The 17,738-nt window shown below is 26.4% G+C and overlaps 9 protein-coding genes across 9 annotated transcripts; 4 read left to right on the forward strand and 5 right to left on the reverse strand.

Annotated features, from left to right (window-relative positions):
- Positions 1–7: 7 nt before the first annotated feature.
- DICPUDRAFT_146524 (uncharacterized protein) lies at positions 8–4,385 on the reverse strand (the record flags this gene model as incomplete). Its single annotated transcript, XM_003282893.1, has 8 exons — positions 8–18; positions 71–157; positions 243–2,459; positions 2,522–2,884; positions 2,964–3,302; positions 3,376–3,684; positions 3,766–4,074; positions 4,148–4,385. 8 exons carry the CDS (start codon positions 4,383–4,385, stop codon positions 8–10), a joined length of 3,873 nt encoding a protein of 1,290 aa, XP_003282941.1.
- A 129-nt stretch (positions 4,386–4,514) lies between these two features.
- Positions 4,515–4,877, reverse strand: DICPUDRAFT_146525 (uncharacterized protein; the record flags this gene model as incomplete). Its single annotated transcript, XM_003282894.1, has 1 exon — positions 4,515–4,877. The coding sequence occupies one exon, from the start codon at positions 4,875–4,877 to the stop codon at positions 4,515–4,517; it is 363 nt and encodes a 120-aa protein (XP_003282942.1).
- A 532-nt stretch (positions 4,878–5,409) lies between these two features.
- On the reverse strand, positions 5,410–6,882 carry DICPUDRAFT_146526 (uncharacterized protein; the record flags this gene model as incomplete). The annotated part of the gene is made up of 2 exons (XM_003282895.1): positions 5,410–6,278; positions 6,348–6,882. The coding sequence occupies 2 exons, from the start codon at positions 6,880–6,882 to the stop codon at positions 5,410–5,412; spliced, it is 1,404 nt and encodes a 467-aa protein (XP_003282943.1).
- A 382-nt stretch (positions 6,883–7,264) lies between these two features.
- DICPUDRAFT_73900 (uncharacterized protein) lies at positions 7,265–8,361 on the forward strand (the record flags this gene model as incomplete). Its single annotated transcript, XM_003282835.1, has 4 exons — positions 7,265–7,307; positions 7,388–7,801; positions 7,873–8,091; positions 8,192–8,361. 4 exons carry the CDS (start codon positions 7,265–7,267, stop codon positions 8,359–8,361), a joined length of 846 nt encoding a protein of 281 aa, XP_003282883.1.
- A 465-nt stretch (positions 8,362–8,826) lies between these two features.
- Positions 8,827–10,035, forward strand: DICPUDRAFT_18369 (uncharacterized protein; the record flags this gene model as incomplete). The annotated part of the gene is made up of 2 exons (XM_003282836.1): positions 8,827–9,032; positions 9,087–10,035. Coding segments are annotated over 2 exons (1,155 nt in total), but the record flags the coding sequence as incomplete, so codon positions are not given.
- A 904-nt stretch (positions 10,036–10,939) lies between these two features.
- Positions 10,940–13,730, forward strand: DICPUDRAFT_25009 (uncharacterized protein; the record flags this gene model as incomplete). The annotated part of the gene is made up of 3 exons (XM_003282837.1): positions 10,940–11,200; positions 11,295–13,374; positions 13,489–13,730. The coding sequence occupies 3 exons, from the start codon at positions 10,940–10,942 to the stop codon at positions 13,728–13,730; spliced, it is 2,583 nt and encodes an 860-aa protein (XP_003282885.1).
- Positions 13,731–13,952: 222 nt separating this feature from the next.
- Positions 13,953–14,385, reverse strand: DICPUDRAFT_96226 (uncharacterized protein). The gene has a single exon (XM_003282896.1). The coding sequence runs from the start codon at positions 14,379–14,381 to the stop codon at positions 13,992–13,994; it is 390 nt and encodes a 129-aa protein (XP_003282944.1). The 5' UTR covers positions 14,382–14,385; the 3' UTR covers positions 13,953–13,991.
- A 941-nt stretch (positions 14,386–15,326) lies between these two features.
- DICPUDRAFT_73904 (uncharacterized protein) lies at positions 15,327–16,745 on the reverse strand (the record flags this gene model as incomplete). Its single annotated transcript, XM_003282897.1, has 1 exon — positions 15,327–16,745. One exon carries the CDS (start codon positions 16,743–16,745, stop codon positions 15,327–15,329), a length of 1,419 nt encoding a protein of 472 aa, XP_003282945.1.
- Positions 16,746–16,992: 247 nt separating this feature from the next.
- On the forward strand, positions 16,993–17,547 carry DICPUDRAFT_146532 (uncharacterized protein; the record flags this gene model as incomplete). Its single annotated transcript, XM_003282838.1, has 1 exon — positions 16,993–17,547. The coding sequence occupies one exon, from the start codon at positions 16,993–16,995 to the stop codon at positions 17,545–17,547; it is 555 nt and encodes a 184-aa protein (XP_003282886.1).
- Between the last annotated feature and the right edge of the window lie 191 nt (positions 17,548–17,738).

Consider the following 17,738-nt stretch of genomic DNA (forward strand, 5'->3'; position numbering starts at 1 on the left):
TTGATTTTTAGGAATGTACTTTTTTTGAAAAATATAAATAGAGATATTAATACAGCAAGCCCAACTATACTACAAACGACTGCAACGGCAACAACCCATTTTTTAGACCCAGTGTTACAATTGTTTAGATAACCTGATGTTATTAATAATGAGAAATCTTAAAAAATAAAATATAAATTAATAAAAGTTTTAAAATATAATAATATGTGTGGAATTATATATAATTTAAATTATATACATACCTGGATCGATTAAACAATCTTCACAATGTGGTAGATTTAGTGCAATTTTTACAGATGTTTCATCTTTTGATAGTAATTGTGCTGTAACTGTAGTTGGTCTGTTGTCTGATAGTATTTTATCTTGGAATCTTGAATATAGTACATTGCCATTTTTAATGATTTTTAAATAGTTGATATTATTAATTATATTATTGATATTTGATTGGGACTCTATTGCAAACTCTTTGCAACCATTTGATGAAACAGTTGAGGCATCAGAAGACATTTGCACTTGTAATGTATTTAAATTACTCTTGTATAACCAGTTTGAAATTGAAAGTGACATTTTAAGACCTCCTTTAGTTACTGTAAATTCATTACCTGCAAATGTAAAATCTTTATCTTTATCGTTGACCTCTTCAATAATTAATGTTAATAATGCCTGTGTTTCATCTTCGTTATTTCTATTTTGCTTGAATGTTGTGGTTGATCCGACTTTATTTATAAATATCCAATTGTTTGTGAGATTTATTTTTGATACTGAATTGCCTTCTAAATCTAATTCTACAACTGAATCAATTGAAATTGAATATCCTATATCTTGATTCTTAATAATAGATGTACCATTGTTATCAATTTCTGTTTCACCGCCTCCATTGTTGTTTATTGGTGATGAGCAATCGAAACCTGTGTACCCCGAATTACATTTGCATACCCCTGTTATTTTGTTACAAGTGCCATGTTCTTCGCATCTTAATGGACATTGTTTATCTGATATATATGGATAGATTTTACCGCTCCAAGTGAGTGAATTTTGAGTATAGTTAACTTGAACTTGACCTGCAGTGCCTGGCTCGATAGTAGTTATAATTGAATCTGATGTTATTGATTTGATAGTGACTTCTTTATTGCCAATGTAGAGTTTTGGATTATTTTTGATGTCACCAAACCAGCCATTTAATGTAATTTCACCACCAATTAGATGTGATACTTGTGTTGAACCATATATATAGTGATTTGGTACTGAACATTGTTTATTGGTATCTATAGTTGTCCATTTATTATTGCAAATACATTTACCATTTAGACCAGTTGATAAACCATTGTTATTACAATTTACGTAATATAGATTATATAAAGTTGGCTTTACAATCATTATATTTGAATCACCCCTGGATAATGTTGAAACAAAGATTTCAAATGGTTGATCGGTTGCTTTAATATTTGTAATTTTAATTGCTGATTGATAACTAACTATTGGGGTGAGCATTTCAGTTGTTCCATTTGAGTATTTGATGGTTGCAACACTTGTATCATCTAAATATATACCATATAGCCATATATCTCCACCCTTTTCATTAATTTCACTGCTACCAGAAAGTAGTGGTAGTGATGCTGAATACAATGTCTCGAAAGGTTGATAAGATTCAAAGTCATATAGTTTTTGTGTCGAGTAGCCACTAAATAAACCATTGTTATTTATTAAGCCATATATAGATACAGCAAGTATACCAGGATATCCAAAACCTAGAGGTATCTCCATTGAACACATATAACTAGCAGAAAATTCTTTGAACTTTGTAATATTTGTTTTACATTCAAGAATTTGATTGGCTGTGTTGCTGAGATACACGATTGGATATACATCTTTTTTCATACCACTTTCAAGATCATATGCCGAAAAACTAAAGGATCTAAGCTGGGGTTTACCAACATCTATTAAATGACCAGAGCCAATATCAAGGGATTCAGGTAATAGTTCTGGTGGTGTATTATCATTGAATGGTACACATTGTAACTGAATTTTGTTGATATTGGTATCTTTTAAATAATATAAAAAAGGATTTATAGCACCAATAAAAGGGTTTATGATATAAAAAGGAATTTTGGTGGATGGAAGGACTGCGAAATAAGAGGGTCTATTAACTGTATCGTAGAGTTTAACTTCACTGATAACATAGTTTTGTGTTATACATGGATATGTGATATTGATTTTGAATTCATATTCGCCCAAATATTTATCTCCTGATTTTGCTTTTGTTGGATTGACTGTAAAGTTATAAGTGGATTGATCTACATCACCTTTAATTATAACATAGCCTCCTTCTAAGCCATTGATTGGATCTTCAATTTTAATATTCCATCCAAATACTGAAAATTTATTGTTATTGCTATCGAGTTGGTTTTGTGGTGTAATTTTAGTTATTTCTTTAAACATTGGGCCTTGTAAATCCATTTCTAAATAAAATATTAATATAACAGATAGCATTTTTAGATCTATAAATGATCAATTTACTTACTCGATCTTTTAATTCTTAATTGAGTATTTAACATTGAACTATACAATTCATAGGTACTGTAACTAATTGTAAATGGAAAGTTTGTATTACTTGATAATGAATTTGACTCTACATAGAATTCGATTTGGAATGATTGTTTTGTTTCGTTCCATTTTGAAAAGAATGATATGGTACCTTTGTTTTGAAGAGAGGGATCTATAGTCGGATTTGAAATAACACCTGGGTCATTTGGTGTCAATTTAAATAATGTTTCTCTTGGTATATCAGTTGGATAGTTGAAATAGAGAATATTGTAATGTCTACGATTGGTAATATCAATATCATTGTATAAAAATGATACATCTTTAATCGTTGTAATATCAACTATACAAAAAATAATATTAAAACATATATTAGCATTTGAAATGATTGTTATAATATAATTAATATAAAAAATATTTACAATTTTTAACAATAGTGGGTCCAGAAAATGAGAAAACTGAACCACTATCTGTACCAAAAGATTTTGAGTTTAAAACTATACTCATTGCCACTTTATCATACAATATCATTTTTAAATCTGGATGTTCTTGAGCTATAAACTCATATGTACCTTCTGTACTAGAGCCTGAAACCAAAATCTCGTGTCCATAAAGAGAAGCCAAATTAGCTCCAGTTTTAATATAACTAAATTGATATGGTGTTTTAGCGCTAATTCTGAAAAGGTATGAGTCATAGTCTAAATGGGTTTTGGTAAAACCTATTAGACGAGGTGATTTTTGATTATCTTGTATAATTGGTGCTATTTGAATTAAAAAAATTAGTAGAAGGTACCTTTTTATGAATTAAAATTAATTTAAATTTAAATTACTCACTTAATAAAGGAAAATAAATATTTCCATTTATCTTATCAATATCCGATTCTAAGTTTGCTGGAAAGTTTCCATTTCCAATCATTAATGATGGTTTTACAACAGTTGATATTTGATACCAGTATGAGGAGCCATCAGAGTAAGCATAACCGAATGGAAATCTGGTAGATGTTTTTTGTGAATCGAAACAAGAGGAACTTATTGGATCATAATCATTTCTTTTTAATTCTGAAAATCCGTAAGATATAAACAGCATTGAGTCTGGGTATTGTCCTAAATTATCATATATTTTTGGAATTGGAGACTTTTCATCTAAATATTAAATTATAAAAAAATAAAATATATTAATATATTAAGTATTTATTATTTTTATTTCTATCATTAAATACATACATTGTTTAACCGATGTTTGAATTTTAGCTTCTAAATTAATATTTGAAGCACTGGGATAAAAAATACTATATTCCTTTGGTATAAATGTTGAAATTGAATACAAATAAGTTGTTCCTGAATTATCACTATAAATGGGGAGCATTTGGGTATCTTTTGTAGCTGCCAATGGGTATACAACAAAATAACCTTTGTCTACAGTCGTGTTTACTTTTATTGAAAGTACTGCACCTTCAGAATAGCCAAGTGCTTGAAGATTTTGTAAATCCGCTAAGTCTGGATAGGTTTTAATATCGCTCAAACTATAATAATCTAGTAATAAAAAATCAATGATATTAGTAAAAATAATAATAGAATTATTATTATCGTTTTATTAATAGAATACCTTTAAAGAATGGTTCTAAATCAAATTCTTTACTTGATGTGCCTGATGTTATTTTAACTTTTATTGATGCTATATTATAATCTGGTAAAAAAGAGACACAAGATAATTTGAAAAGATTGGTATACATATACTTGAATGTGCATTTACTTAAACCTAAAACCTCTGTACCAAGAGCCTCTGCCGAAACATCGCTGTCAACTCCAAGCATTTGATAAATTTCTACAATATCAAATCCCATAGTTTCTACATTTGGTTTTAAAAAATAACCATCATCCCCATTATATTTTGATATGGTAATTTTATTAAGATCAAGATCTAATTGAATAAATATAAGTTTGTTATTATTAATGTTGTTAGTTTTAAATATTTAATGGCATTTTATAAAATTAATATTACCAAAACAATAAAATGTGACGGGTAAAGGAACAGAACCAAAATTTACTATATACTCCCCAGCAACTTTAGTAATGATAACTATTTCATAAATTCCTGAGTCTAATGGGATATTACTTAACGTTTGAGGATTATTGGGAGAAGTTAAAGAATAGGATGAACAATCCTCACCATTATCTGGTGTGCATAATAATATGCTACTGAATTGGCAATCATTATCTTTTGATAAATATTTTTTATTATTAAAATAGTGTGATTGTTTTAGAGTAAATGCATTGATAATTACTATAAATAACAAAAGAATTAATAATATAAAAATGATATATCTATTTAACATTTTTTTTTATTTTGTGGTATGCACAAAAAAAATTTTTTTTTAAGACTACACTTACCTGTATTTTTAAAATAAAAAAATAAAAAATATAATGCACCCTTTTCTAGCTTTTAACTCCAAGAAAGAGGGAAAATCTCACCAAAATATCTTTTTGTTCTTTGAATGAAAATAAATATCTGCTGAAAATAACAACACACATTCTGCATGAATAACAAAAGCGGGTCGTGAAAACCCGCAAAAAAACTTAAGGGGATGTTACAATATTATTATAATAAAAAAAAAGTGAAGTGAATTAAAATAAAAAAAAAAAATAAAAAAAAAAAATAAAAATCTAAAAAATAAAAAAATTAACACGTGGACACTTTTATTGATTTGTGTTAATTTTTTTAAATTACAAGAACATCCATAATTAATCAAAAAAATTTTGTTTTCAATCACAACAAATTTTATATATTATTTTAGAAAAAAAAAAGTGACAAGTGATATAAAAAAGTAAAAATAGTTAATCAAGAAAAATTATATAAAAACTATTTTATTAAATTAGATCCCATTTATTATAATAATGTTCCTTTAAATGATATAGTTGGGAAATTTCGTTTGAATAAACATCAAAATAACAAATTAGTTTTTCAACTTTGGAGATTTCTTTAGAAGTTAAATGATTTTGGTTTTTTCCGACAAAATTGTTTAAGTGGTGCAAGAATTGGGCTTCCATAAAAACTTCTAATACAATTGAAGTATTATTAGAAGATAAATCATTGACATTCAAAATCAATAGTAGAGCTTTGAGTACAAGAATGTCCCTATCATTATCATAAAACAAGGTAGAGAGTAATGAGCATAAGAGCTTGACAATGCCGAGCTCTACCATTTGATTGACAATATCAGGATCTCTAAGACAGTAGTATATCGGATACAAAATATCATTTAATAATTTTTTCTCACTATCAAGCATCGATATGAGTTTTTCAACAATGCCGTGGTCGAATAATAGTTGTTGAGTGCATGGTTCTATTGCAATGTTACGGATGATCCATGCACTAGTTTTTTTCTTTTCACTTGATAAGAGTCTTAATAAATGTGGAAGCAATCCTCTGAATGATAATATTTTAATAAAACCCACACCCTCAGTGCAAATTAGGCTTCCAACAACATTTAATGACCAGTTTTGGATTTCAAGATTATCTTTATAATATAAAAGTTCTATTATTTTACCAAATAAGTCATATTTAAAAAACATAGAAACTGTTTCTTCCGGAAATTCTGATATAGCTCTTGATAATACTTTACATACATTTAAATAAATCATTTCATCAGTGACATTTAAAAACACATAGTGAATGAATGGAAAGAAATCCTCAATGGTTTTAAATGATGGAATATGATATCTACATATACTAAAAACTAAATTATTATTGTGAATATTGTTGCTATTACTATTATATTTTATTTATATTTTAATGATAAACTTACATAAACAACTTATATTTTTTATAAATGATAATCTATGATTCTCTTGATCTATTGAAAATAATTGTAAAACTTTAGTTGTGGCACCAGAGTCTAAAACCAAATCTTGTGATATTTTATTCTTTGAAATGGATGTAAGGCACTTTGTTGCTTTATTAAATAAATCTGGGTCCCCACTGTCTAATAAACTAACTAAAGCATGTACTGTATCTGATTCTAAACAACTTTGACCACTTAATACGATTTTATTTAAAATCCGACATGTTTCAAACTGAATTTTTTTATCTTTTAAATACAAAAATTCTATAAATTTTGGTACCAGTCCAGACAATATAATATTTTTGATTGGGTCACATTCATCAGTTAGAACTATTATATCAAAGAGTGCTTCCAATCCAATTAATATTTTATCCCTATCATCTGATTTTGTTTTTTTTATAAAATAATCAATATCTTTATATTTATTTTTTTTTGTATTATTATTATTATTATTATTATGATCAAGTTTAATTTTTTTATTTTTGTTTTCTTTCATCATTTTAAAATAATAAATTTAAAATAAAAAAAATTTTATTTTTATTTTGAATTGTTTGAAAAAAATTTTGAAAAAAAATCTAATTTTTTATTTTTTTTTTTTTTATTTTTATTTTTATATAATTAAAAAAAATAAAAAATTAGATAAATTCAGAGTAATAAAAAATAAATCACTTTTTTAAAGAGCTATGGTAAAAATTTAATCATCATTTAAAGAACAAAAACGATATAGAATGCATTCCATTTACCAATTTTAAAATTTTCAAATAATAATAAAATTTGATAAGTCAAAAAAACTAATTTTAAAAAAAATATAAATAATTAAAATTTTAATAATTAAATGATTTAAAAAACAAATAGATAACAAATAAATAATTAATAAAAAAATGGAAGCCATAGAATCAAATATTAATGTTTGGTATATAACAGGTAAATTTTATAAAAACCAATTGAATTAAAAATTTTTTTTTAATTATTTTTTTTTAATTATTTTTAATTTATGCATAAAGGATGCACAAGCGGATTTGGTCTATCTCTTGTAGAGGAGCTATTAAAGAATCCTTTGAATAGAGTCACTGGTACAAGTAGAGACATTAAAAAGATTGAACAGTTATCGGACACCATCACAAAAAATTCAAACTTCCTTGGTATTCAAGTAGATATTTTAAGTGAGGATAATATCAAAGAGTCAATTGAAAAGACAATCAAACTCTTTGGTAATCTTACACACATAGTCAATAATGCAGGTAGCTCCAATATTGGTTCGTTAGAGGAATCATCAGAAAATGACTTTAAAACTTATTTTGAAGTTTTGTATTTCTATCCAGTAAGAGTTATCAGAGCTGCTTTACCATGGATGCGTCAACAAAAACAAGGCTATATCTTTAATGTTAGCTCGGCTTTGGCATACAACTCTCTTCCACGTAAGTAATAATGGTAAAGTAGAATGCTTATAAAATACAGTACTTACTAACATTACAATAATGAATTGCAGGTTATGGTATTTATTCAGGTGCAAAGTCTGCATTAGCCAGCACAACTCAATCACTAGCATTAGATGTTAAACCATTTAACATTAAAGTTTCGACAATTGTATTGGGTTATTTTAAAACAAACTTTACTAATCAACATGTTGAAAATCAAATTGAAGAATATGACACCAAAAATTTTTGGAATACTTATATGGGACCACTTTTTGCAACTATGGTTCCAGGTAATGATATAATTAAATATGAATATAAATATAAATATAAATATAAATCAATATTAATTATTAAAATCAATATTATTTTTATTTTTATTTTTTATTTTAGGTGATGTCAAAAAACTATCTACCATTTTAGTTGATCATTACGCCAAGCAAAATGACCTACCAAACAACCTTTATTTCGGCACCAATGATACATTTTCATTTTTAGATGCAAGATTCAAAGAACTTGGTGCCCAACTTTTATCACAAAAAGATTTAAATTCACAAGTTTAGGTTCAATACAATTTTTTAAATAAACAAATGAAATTTATAAATTAATTTTTTGTAATAATAAAAAATAAAAAACTTAAGTTATTTCCCCCCCCCCCCCATAATTCAAAAATTAAATTTATTTATTTTTAATTTATTTTAATTATTATTAAATTAAAAATAATAATGTTAAAAAAAAAAAAATTTTTTTTTTTTTTTTAATTTTTATTTTCAAGTGTTAATTAAATTTAAGTTTTTTTATTAAATATATTTTTTATAGAAATCTTTCTAAAGTATTTTAAAGTTTTTTATATTAACAATGGAAAAGCTACTTAAATGCAAGATATTAGCTGACCTAGATAAGTTTCCCATAAATGAAGAGTTAAGAAACAGTAGCAATATTAGTGATAGGTAAGTACAATAATAAATATAAATAATAGATTATTTAAAATAATATTAATTGGTTTTTTCTTTTTAACTATTTATTATAGATTATTCTATAAAGTTTGGGAAAATAAAGTTATAAGAAAGGAAATCCATAATCATATTTTAAAGTTTATTCAACACAGGGCTGTAAATCTTTGTAAATCAAGTTATGACGAGTTTAAAAACAAATCATATATAACAAATCTTAAGTGGAGCGGACCACTACCTGATAAAAATGAATTTCCCCCATTTTTGTCAAAATTATTTTTGTCCGGTTTTTCTGAAAGGTTAACAACTTTATCAAATACAATTACCAAACTCAGATTCAATTATGATTTTAACCAAGAAATTCCACCCGGTGCATTACCAAATAGTCTTACAAAACTCACATTTGGTAATCGTTTTAACCAAGTATTTCTACCCGGCACATTACCAAATAATCTCACAACACTCAAAATTGGTAATCGTTTTAACCAAGTAGTTCTACCCGGCACATTACCAAATAGTCTTACAACACTCACATTTGGTAATGATTTTAACCAAGTAGTTACACCCAGCACATTACCAAATAGTCTCACAACACTCACATTCGGTTATGATTTTAACCAAGTAGTTCTACCCGGCACATTACCAAATAGTCTCACAACACTCACATTCGGTTGTGAATACGACCAAGTAGTTCTACCCAACTCATTACCAAATAGTCTCATAACACTCACATTCGGTGAAGATTTTAACCAAGTAGTTCCACCCGACACATTACCAAATAATCTCACAAAACTCACATTCGGTCTTCATTTTAACCAAGTAATTCCACCCAACTCATTACCAAATAGTCTCACAACACTCACATTTGGTGATCGTTTTAACCAAGTAGTTCCACCCAGAACATTACCAAATAGTCTCACAACCCTCACATTTGGTAATCATTTTAACCAAGTGGTTCCACCCGACTCATTACCAAATAGTCTCACAACACTCACATTTGGTAATGGTTTTAACCAAGTAGTTCCACCCAGCACATTACCAAATAATCTCACAACTCTCACATTCGGTCATGATTTTAACCAAGTAGTTCTACCCGACTCATTACCAAATAGTCTCACAACCCTCACATTTGGTAATCGTTTTAACCAAGTGGTTCCACCCGACTCATTACCAAATAGTCTCACAACACTCAAATTCGGTCATGATTTTAACCATGGATTTCTACCCGACTCATTACCAAATAGTCTCAAAACACTCACGATCGGTTATAATGTTAACCAGATAGTTTCACCCGGCACATTGCCAAAAAAGTTCTCTACTTTACTGCACCAAACTACAAACCAGATGACTACCCCCAAGGATCTCGTATTTGAATATAATTCCATAAGCATAAATACCATAAGAATAAATACCTTTATCCAAGAGTAGAACCTATACCAGTTGGTAATCAACACTTTCATGGAAATCCAAATTGTAACCAAAGAGAACCCATACAAGTACACCTCAACAGATTTCCAACCACAATAAACTCAAAATTTCAACAAAAAAAAAAAAAAAATTTTAAAAATAAATAAAATAAATAAATAATTAGGTTTTAATATAAAGGTATAAATAGATTGAATAAAAAAATTTTTTAATTCTTTAAAAACAAAAAAAAAAATATTCAATACTCAAATTAACGATAAAAAAAGGATATTCACACACATTTTTTTTTTTTTTTTTTTTTTTTTTAAAAAATTTTTTTAATTTTTTTAATTTTTTTTTAATTTTTTTAATTTTTTTTATTTTTCTTACTTTTTTATTTTTTATTTTTTTTTTTTTTTTAATATTTTTCAAATAAGATATATAAAAACTAATATTACAATATCGATAAGATTAGTATAGTTTTTTAAAATCAATAAAATATATATTTTAGCATATTAAAATATATATTGAATAAAATATATTATGATTATTTGAAATAATAAATAAAATTATATATATATATATTAATAATAAATAATAATAAAATAATAATAATAAAATATTAATAATAGTAATAATAATATAGCAATAATATTTTTTGTATAATAAAATTACGATAAAGTTGTTTGTGTTAGTGTTTGTTTTTGTGTGTATGCAGTGTATTTTTTTATAAATTAGATTAAATTAATAATAATAATAATAAATAAAATATAAATAATAATAAATGTATAATTCAATTGTAAAGGCAGTTAGAAAAACAATATCAGCTGATAAGAACAGATTCGAAAATGAAGAATACGATTTAGATCTTACATATATTACAGAACGTGTAATTGCAATGTCATTTCCAGCTGATGGTGTAGAAAGTGCATATAGAAATTCAATCTACGATGTATCCAAAATGTTAAACGAAAACCATAAAAATAATTATTTAATCTATAATCTCAGCGAAAGAAAATATGACTATAGTTTGTTTAATAAAAGTGTAGGTTTTTATACAATCAATATCAAATAATTATAACCACCGTCATTCCAGTAAATATTAATATTTATTTTTAATATAACAAATAATAATTTAGGTTGTAGATTGGTGTGGGTTTCCAGATCATCATGCCCCACCATTGGGATTATTATTTAAAATTGTTAAAACCATTTATGATTGGTTAGGAAAAGATCCTTTAAATGTTGTAATTGTTCATTGTATGGCAGGTAAAGGTAGAACCGGTACAGTTATATCATGCTTATTGCAATATGGTGGATTATTTGATAGTGCATCAGATGCCATGCGATACTTTGCAGTAAAGAGATCCAATAATAACTATGGTATAACAGGTCCATCCCAAATTAGATACACACAATATTTCTCAGAGCTCTATTTAGGTGGAAAAGATCTTAACCCAAGCCCAGTATTTTTAAAGTCGATATCTATGGTTACCATCCCCAAATTCTTTTTAGGACCACTGAAGCAAGGTATATGTCCAGTTTTAAATATTTACAGTGCCACTCAAAAAGGTGTTAGAATTTTTACAAGTGCTCCCATTGAAGGTGATACCAAGGAGACTAGAACCTACCAATCTGGAAATGCAACTATTATATTCGAAGTTAGAAAGATCGTTAGAGGTGATATTTTATTGGTATTCTCTCACATCACACCCTTTTATAGAGTAGAGCAAATATGCAGAGCAAATTTTCACACTGGTATGTTTTCAATGCCAACTTTAATTTTAACAAAATCAGATTTGGATGGTGCCGACGGAGATAAACGATTTAGTAATGATTTTAATTTAAAATTAGAATTTCAAGAAGTTGTAAATAATAATAGTAATGGTAGTCAATCACCTTTAATTGAAGCCTCTACATCACAATCAATTTTAGAGTATCAAAAAGAAATTAAAAAGGAAATAAAGTGGATTAGACACGAAGCAATTAAAAAAGACCCCAAAAATGGCTCAGTCTTCTTTTTACCAAAAAATAATTCAGAAAAGATCAAGCAAGCAAAAGATATAGCATCAAAACAAGGTACATTCGGTGTCCACAGTGGTTTTCTCTTGAAGAAGGGTCACAATTTTAAGAGTTGGAGACGTCGTTGGTTTGTTTTGAAGGATAATCTTCTAAGTTACTACAAATCGCCCAAAGATACTACACCGGCTGGTGTGATCCCAGTAAACGAAATTTTGGATATATCAATTAAATGCGAGATTTCCCAACAAGAAGGTCACGATTACTGTTTCGAAATTATAACCCACAAAGCGAGTTACCTCATCTCTGCCGAAAATGAAAAGGACTTGGAGGATTGGACTGAAATTTTAAACTCTGCTATAAAAATGATTCAATCTACTGGTAGATTGTTCATCGAGATTTTAGAGGCCAAATACGAACCAAATGTTATTTTACAATCACTAACTGATCCTTCCGCCATCATCGATATCAACGATCATCCAATCGATATTATCACCTACTTAACCATTCATCTAGGTAAAAAAAGAGATACTACATCCCATAAATCCATGCTTTTCAATCCAATCTTTCAATATGCCGGTGACTTTGCAATCTATAATGAACCTTGTGACCTTGTAGTCTCGCTTTGGGTGCGATCTTCTGTTCAAAATATTAAAGATACATTGGCAGCCGAATTTGTTTTAAATCATAAGCAATTAATGTCAAGTTATAACACCGAGTGGAGAGAATTCAATCGTATCAAATCTAATCTTTTAACTAATATGTCATTAAAGTTTGGTTCAGTTTATCGTTGTGAATCAGACTTAAGTCTTCATGAAAATGCTTTAGGTTCTTTACAATCACCCAATCAATTTTCAAATTCTCCAGGTTCTTTTAATTCAAATGAAAATAGAAAATCAATTATTCATCAATCAGTTTCATTTAATCATAGTTTATATCAACAAACACCAAATAATAATAATAACAATATCGATAATTCAAAAATCATTTCTAATAATGGTGGTTTATCAAATTCTTTAAATTTTAATAGTATTTCAAATAATAATAATAATAATAATTTATCAACAAATGTTTCTACTTCTGCTCCATCAACCAATTATATTTTTTTAGCAAAATCTAGAGAAGAAAATCATAGAGCAAATAGTATGAATAGCAACAACAATAGTAATAATAATAAAAGTTTAAATAATAGTAATGAAAGTAATAATTCAATAACTTTAATTAATACGAATTCAGATTCTTCTTCTCCTTACTCTGCAATTAGACAAATAAATACTTCTTCCTCATCCTCATCAAGTAACAACACCACTACAGCCAATAGCAACAAAAATAATAATAGTTCCTCATTAGATAAAACAACTGCAATGAATAGTTATGGTTTTAGTTTTGATGGGGATGATGAAGATAAATTAATTAAGGCATTAGAAAATCAATTAAATGACACCCAGGACGATGATGAATTAATTTCAGATTTACAAAGTAAATTAGATTATTTCGAAGATATAGCTCCAAACGAAGATGATAGTTTATCAGAATTTAAAATTATTAATAAATAAAATTAGAATTCTAATTTTTTTTTTTTTAAATTTATGCTATATTTTTTATTTTTTATTTTTAAATAGTTGAAATAAAACAACAATTGAATAAAAATTATAGTTAAATGATCGCAGAAAGATAGTGTATGGAGAAGTGATATTTATAAAAAAAAAAAAATAAAAAGTCATATTATATAAATATTAATTTTACAAAAAAAAATAAATAAATGTGTTAGATTTGTTCATAATTTATGAATCCAGAATTAAACCATTTTTATTATTTTAATTAATTGAAGCAAGTGGATTCAAAGTGATAGTGATTTCTCCTGTATTTGGGTTGTCTCTAGTGAATACTATTGAATTGTTCTGAACTACTTCAAAATGATCTAGGCTGATTGGACGAATACCGGTTCCTTCTTCGTAGTTTAAAATTTGATGAACTGATATATTCAAGGGTTCTAAAGTTTGGTTCAAAAGTTTTGCTGAAATAACAAAAATTTCTTGGCCAATTCTAACAATATAAAATGGTACATTACTAATTAATTCAGTCATTGGGGCTGAATGGGCATCTTGAAAAGAATTATAATGGAGATATTCTACACCATTTTCTCCATTTTGTAAAAGGACGGTATCATTACCACCAAATTCGATCATAAAAAATTGATTTGCCATTTTTTTAGAAATGAATAAAAAAAAAAAATTATTTCTTTAAAAAATAATAGATGAAAAAAAACCTTCTGAAAAAAAATTACATAAAAAATTTTAACTTGGTAAAAAAAAATTACATTTTAGCTTTGTAAAAAAAAATTACATAAAAAATTAAAAAAAATTTTAAATCTCAAATCAATTTCAAAATATTCCCAGATTCAAAATTTTTTTTAAATTTTCGGTTCAAAAATTTTTTTATAAAAAAATTATCTCTATTTTCATATAAAGTTATTCAATTTTACCCATTTTATAAATTTGTGTAAAATTACAGCACAAACACATATAATAATTTTTTCTTTTTCCCTTCTTTTAATTATTTTACAATTTTTTTCTATTCTATTTATTATTTTTTATTTTTTTAAATTTTTGAATTTGTTATGAACTCTTTTATCTTTTTAAGAACATCATATACGATTCCATTCTTTGAGAAGATGACTCAATGGTAGGTTTTGTGAAGTTATTGAAATGAAAAAAAATTTAAGACTTTTAAAAAAAGCCATATAAAATATAATAAGCTACAAGAAAAAATTAAAAGTTGGTAAAAATAAAAAAAATTTTTAAATTTTTTTTATTTATTTTTTTACCCTCCTGAAAATTGTCCTCATACTTAGTGAATTGGCTGATCTATGGTTTTGAATCTCAATTTGAAAAACAAAAAATTAACAAAATAAAAGAGAAAAAGAATAATATTTGAGGTTTAATAAATAAAAATATCTATAATTTTGTTCCAATTTTTAGGGTAAAAAAATTACTTAAAATGATTAATTTAAAAAAAAAATTGAAGATAACGATAATTTTTATTCAATATTAATTAGCATACTTTTTTTGAAAAGAAAAATAATAAAAAAATAATAAAAAAATAATAAACTTGAAGGTACAGTTGAAATTATTAGTTTTATTATTATATTTTTAGTTTATTATTTTTGATAAAGAATCTGGTATTGTGTGTTCATATGGGCTTGGTATATCTATTCGAGTAACAGATTGTGGGATAGTAGCTGGGTTTAGAGGTTGATTAAAACTATAGCCAAGGGCCAGTTGGGTGAGGGATTTTGGTAATACACCCATTTGAAGAGGTTGATTATAGTACCCTGGTAGTCTTAATATTTCAACTGATGGTGGTATTGAGTTTGCTTGAAAGCTTTCTGGACCATTGAAATCAAAATAAAGTTCCCTCAACGACGATGGCAGATCATTTTTTAATAAACTGTTTAGATAATTTGATAATGATAAAATATGTAAAGAATTTGGGAATAAATGTTTACCAAGTTTACGATTATATGAATAAAGGACTAATTTTTTCACATTTGGTGGTATTACTTGTGGATCTAATTGATGGTTATAGGCTCCTAAATATAAATTGGTTATTGATGGTGGAAGTACATTTGGTGTTAAAACTTGATTATAGACATTCAATGTCAATGATTCGATAGAATGCGGTAATGTTTCGTTGGATATCTTTTGATTATAGCTTTGTAGATGCAGTGTTTTTAATGAATGTATCGATGATAGAGAGTTGGATAATGGGTGACTAAAATGGTTCAAATGTAGTTCGGTGATTGATTCTGGAAGTACACCATGCGAGATTGGATGATTAAAACTAGATATGTCTAATATTTTTAATTGAGGCGGAATAACATTTGGTTGAAGTGGTTGGTTGTAAGAGTAAAGAGATAGTTTTTGACATGTTACAGGCAAGTCACCAGCTTTTAAAGGTTGATTAAATGAGCATAGATGTAATTCTACAATTGAACCAAATAAACCAGGTTTAATTATATGATTAAATCTATTTAGAAACAAATAAGTTAATGAGTTTGGTAAAGATCCAATATCAATATTGATCCCTTGATTGATTCCTATTGTTAAACTGGTAAGTGATGGTGGTAATGTATCGGGTGTGATTGCTTGATTATAGTTGAGGTAATACAATTTTGTAACACTTGGTGGTATAACTGATTTAATATCAATTTGGCTATAAAACTTATTATCAAAGTACACACTAGTGACTGTTGGTGGAATATCACCTACTTCAATACTTTTAAATTTCCCTCTGAATTCTAATTCAGTTGTGCCATAGGGTATAACTTGACCATGTGGTTCTAATGGCTCGTCAACATCAATTCTAATTGTTGTGGTATATCCTCTATGTGGATGATATCTAAGTTGATCCATTGAGTTGTTCACATTTATTACTTTATTTTCATTATACAACCTGTGATGTCTTTGTATTTCGCTTAATAGATACTGGTTTCTCCATATTGAAAAAAACAATATCTCATTTTTATTATTATAATCTATATTATTATTATAATTAAACGTTTTTGTCATTTCACATAATTGTTTCTGTTTAAAAATTAAATTTTATTTTAAAATAATAATAAATTTTTTTTAAAAAAATTAATTTTTTTTTAATTTTTTTTTTTTATTTATTTTTTAATTTTTTTTTTTTAAATTGTTGTTAATAAAATTAAAATTAATTTTTTTTGAATTTACTTTATTTATTTATTTTTTATTTTTTTTTTTTTTTTTTTTTTTTTCAAATTATTATTAATAATTTTTCACAAAAATATAATCAATGTCTAATGTAAAATATTGTTTCTTGTGTCATAAAATACAAGAGCCAAACCAAATAGATCCAATATCACATACATGTCTCAAAAAATGTAACTTGTGTAAATCTTTAAATGATTGTCCATCACATCACTATAGAGACTTTCATAGAGAAGAAAGAAAATCTTATAAAATAAAAATAAGTGATGTTGGTGATGAAAATATAGAGAGTGAAAGCAAAGAAGAACCAATTCAAAAACCATTAAAAAAAATTAAAAAAACAGATAATAAAACCAATTACAAAATGCCTGATTCCAATTTTCAAGAAAGAAGAATTGTCATACACAAAAATAATCTTATTAGTATCCTTCCCATGCCAAAGACTCCAACCAAAATAGTAAAAGGACCATCTAAAATTCTGGCCGAATGTAAGAAACAGCTAGCTCATCACAAAAAGTGTGTTGATTTTTTCGAGGAAAGAGCGAAAATTTTTTCCCAATTAGCCGAGATTGAAGGTTCTGAAAATATATACTTTACCACTTGCAACGCAGTTTATCAAAATGATGATCAGGAATTATAGAATAACGGTCTGATTAACTTTAAAACTATTAATAAATAAAAATAAACATTTTATTAAATATATATATAAAATTAAAATAATGTATTCCCTGCTTTTTTTTTTTCTCCATATTAATTTTGTAAATACAAAATTGTATTGCTGTTGCAAATTTGGTAGGCTAATGGAATAGTATAACTATAATAAAAAGAAAT

This window comes from Dictyostelium purpureum (assembly GCF_000190715.1).
Source record: "Dictyostelium purpureum unplaced genomic scaffold DICPUscaffold_1, whole genome shotgun sequence".
Lineage (NCBI taxonomy): Eukaryota > Evosea > Eumycetozoa > Dictyosteliales > Dictyosteliaceae > Dictyostelium > Dictyostelium purpureum.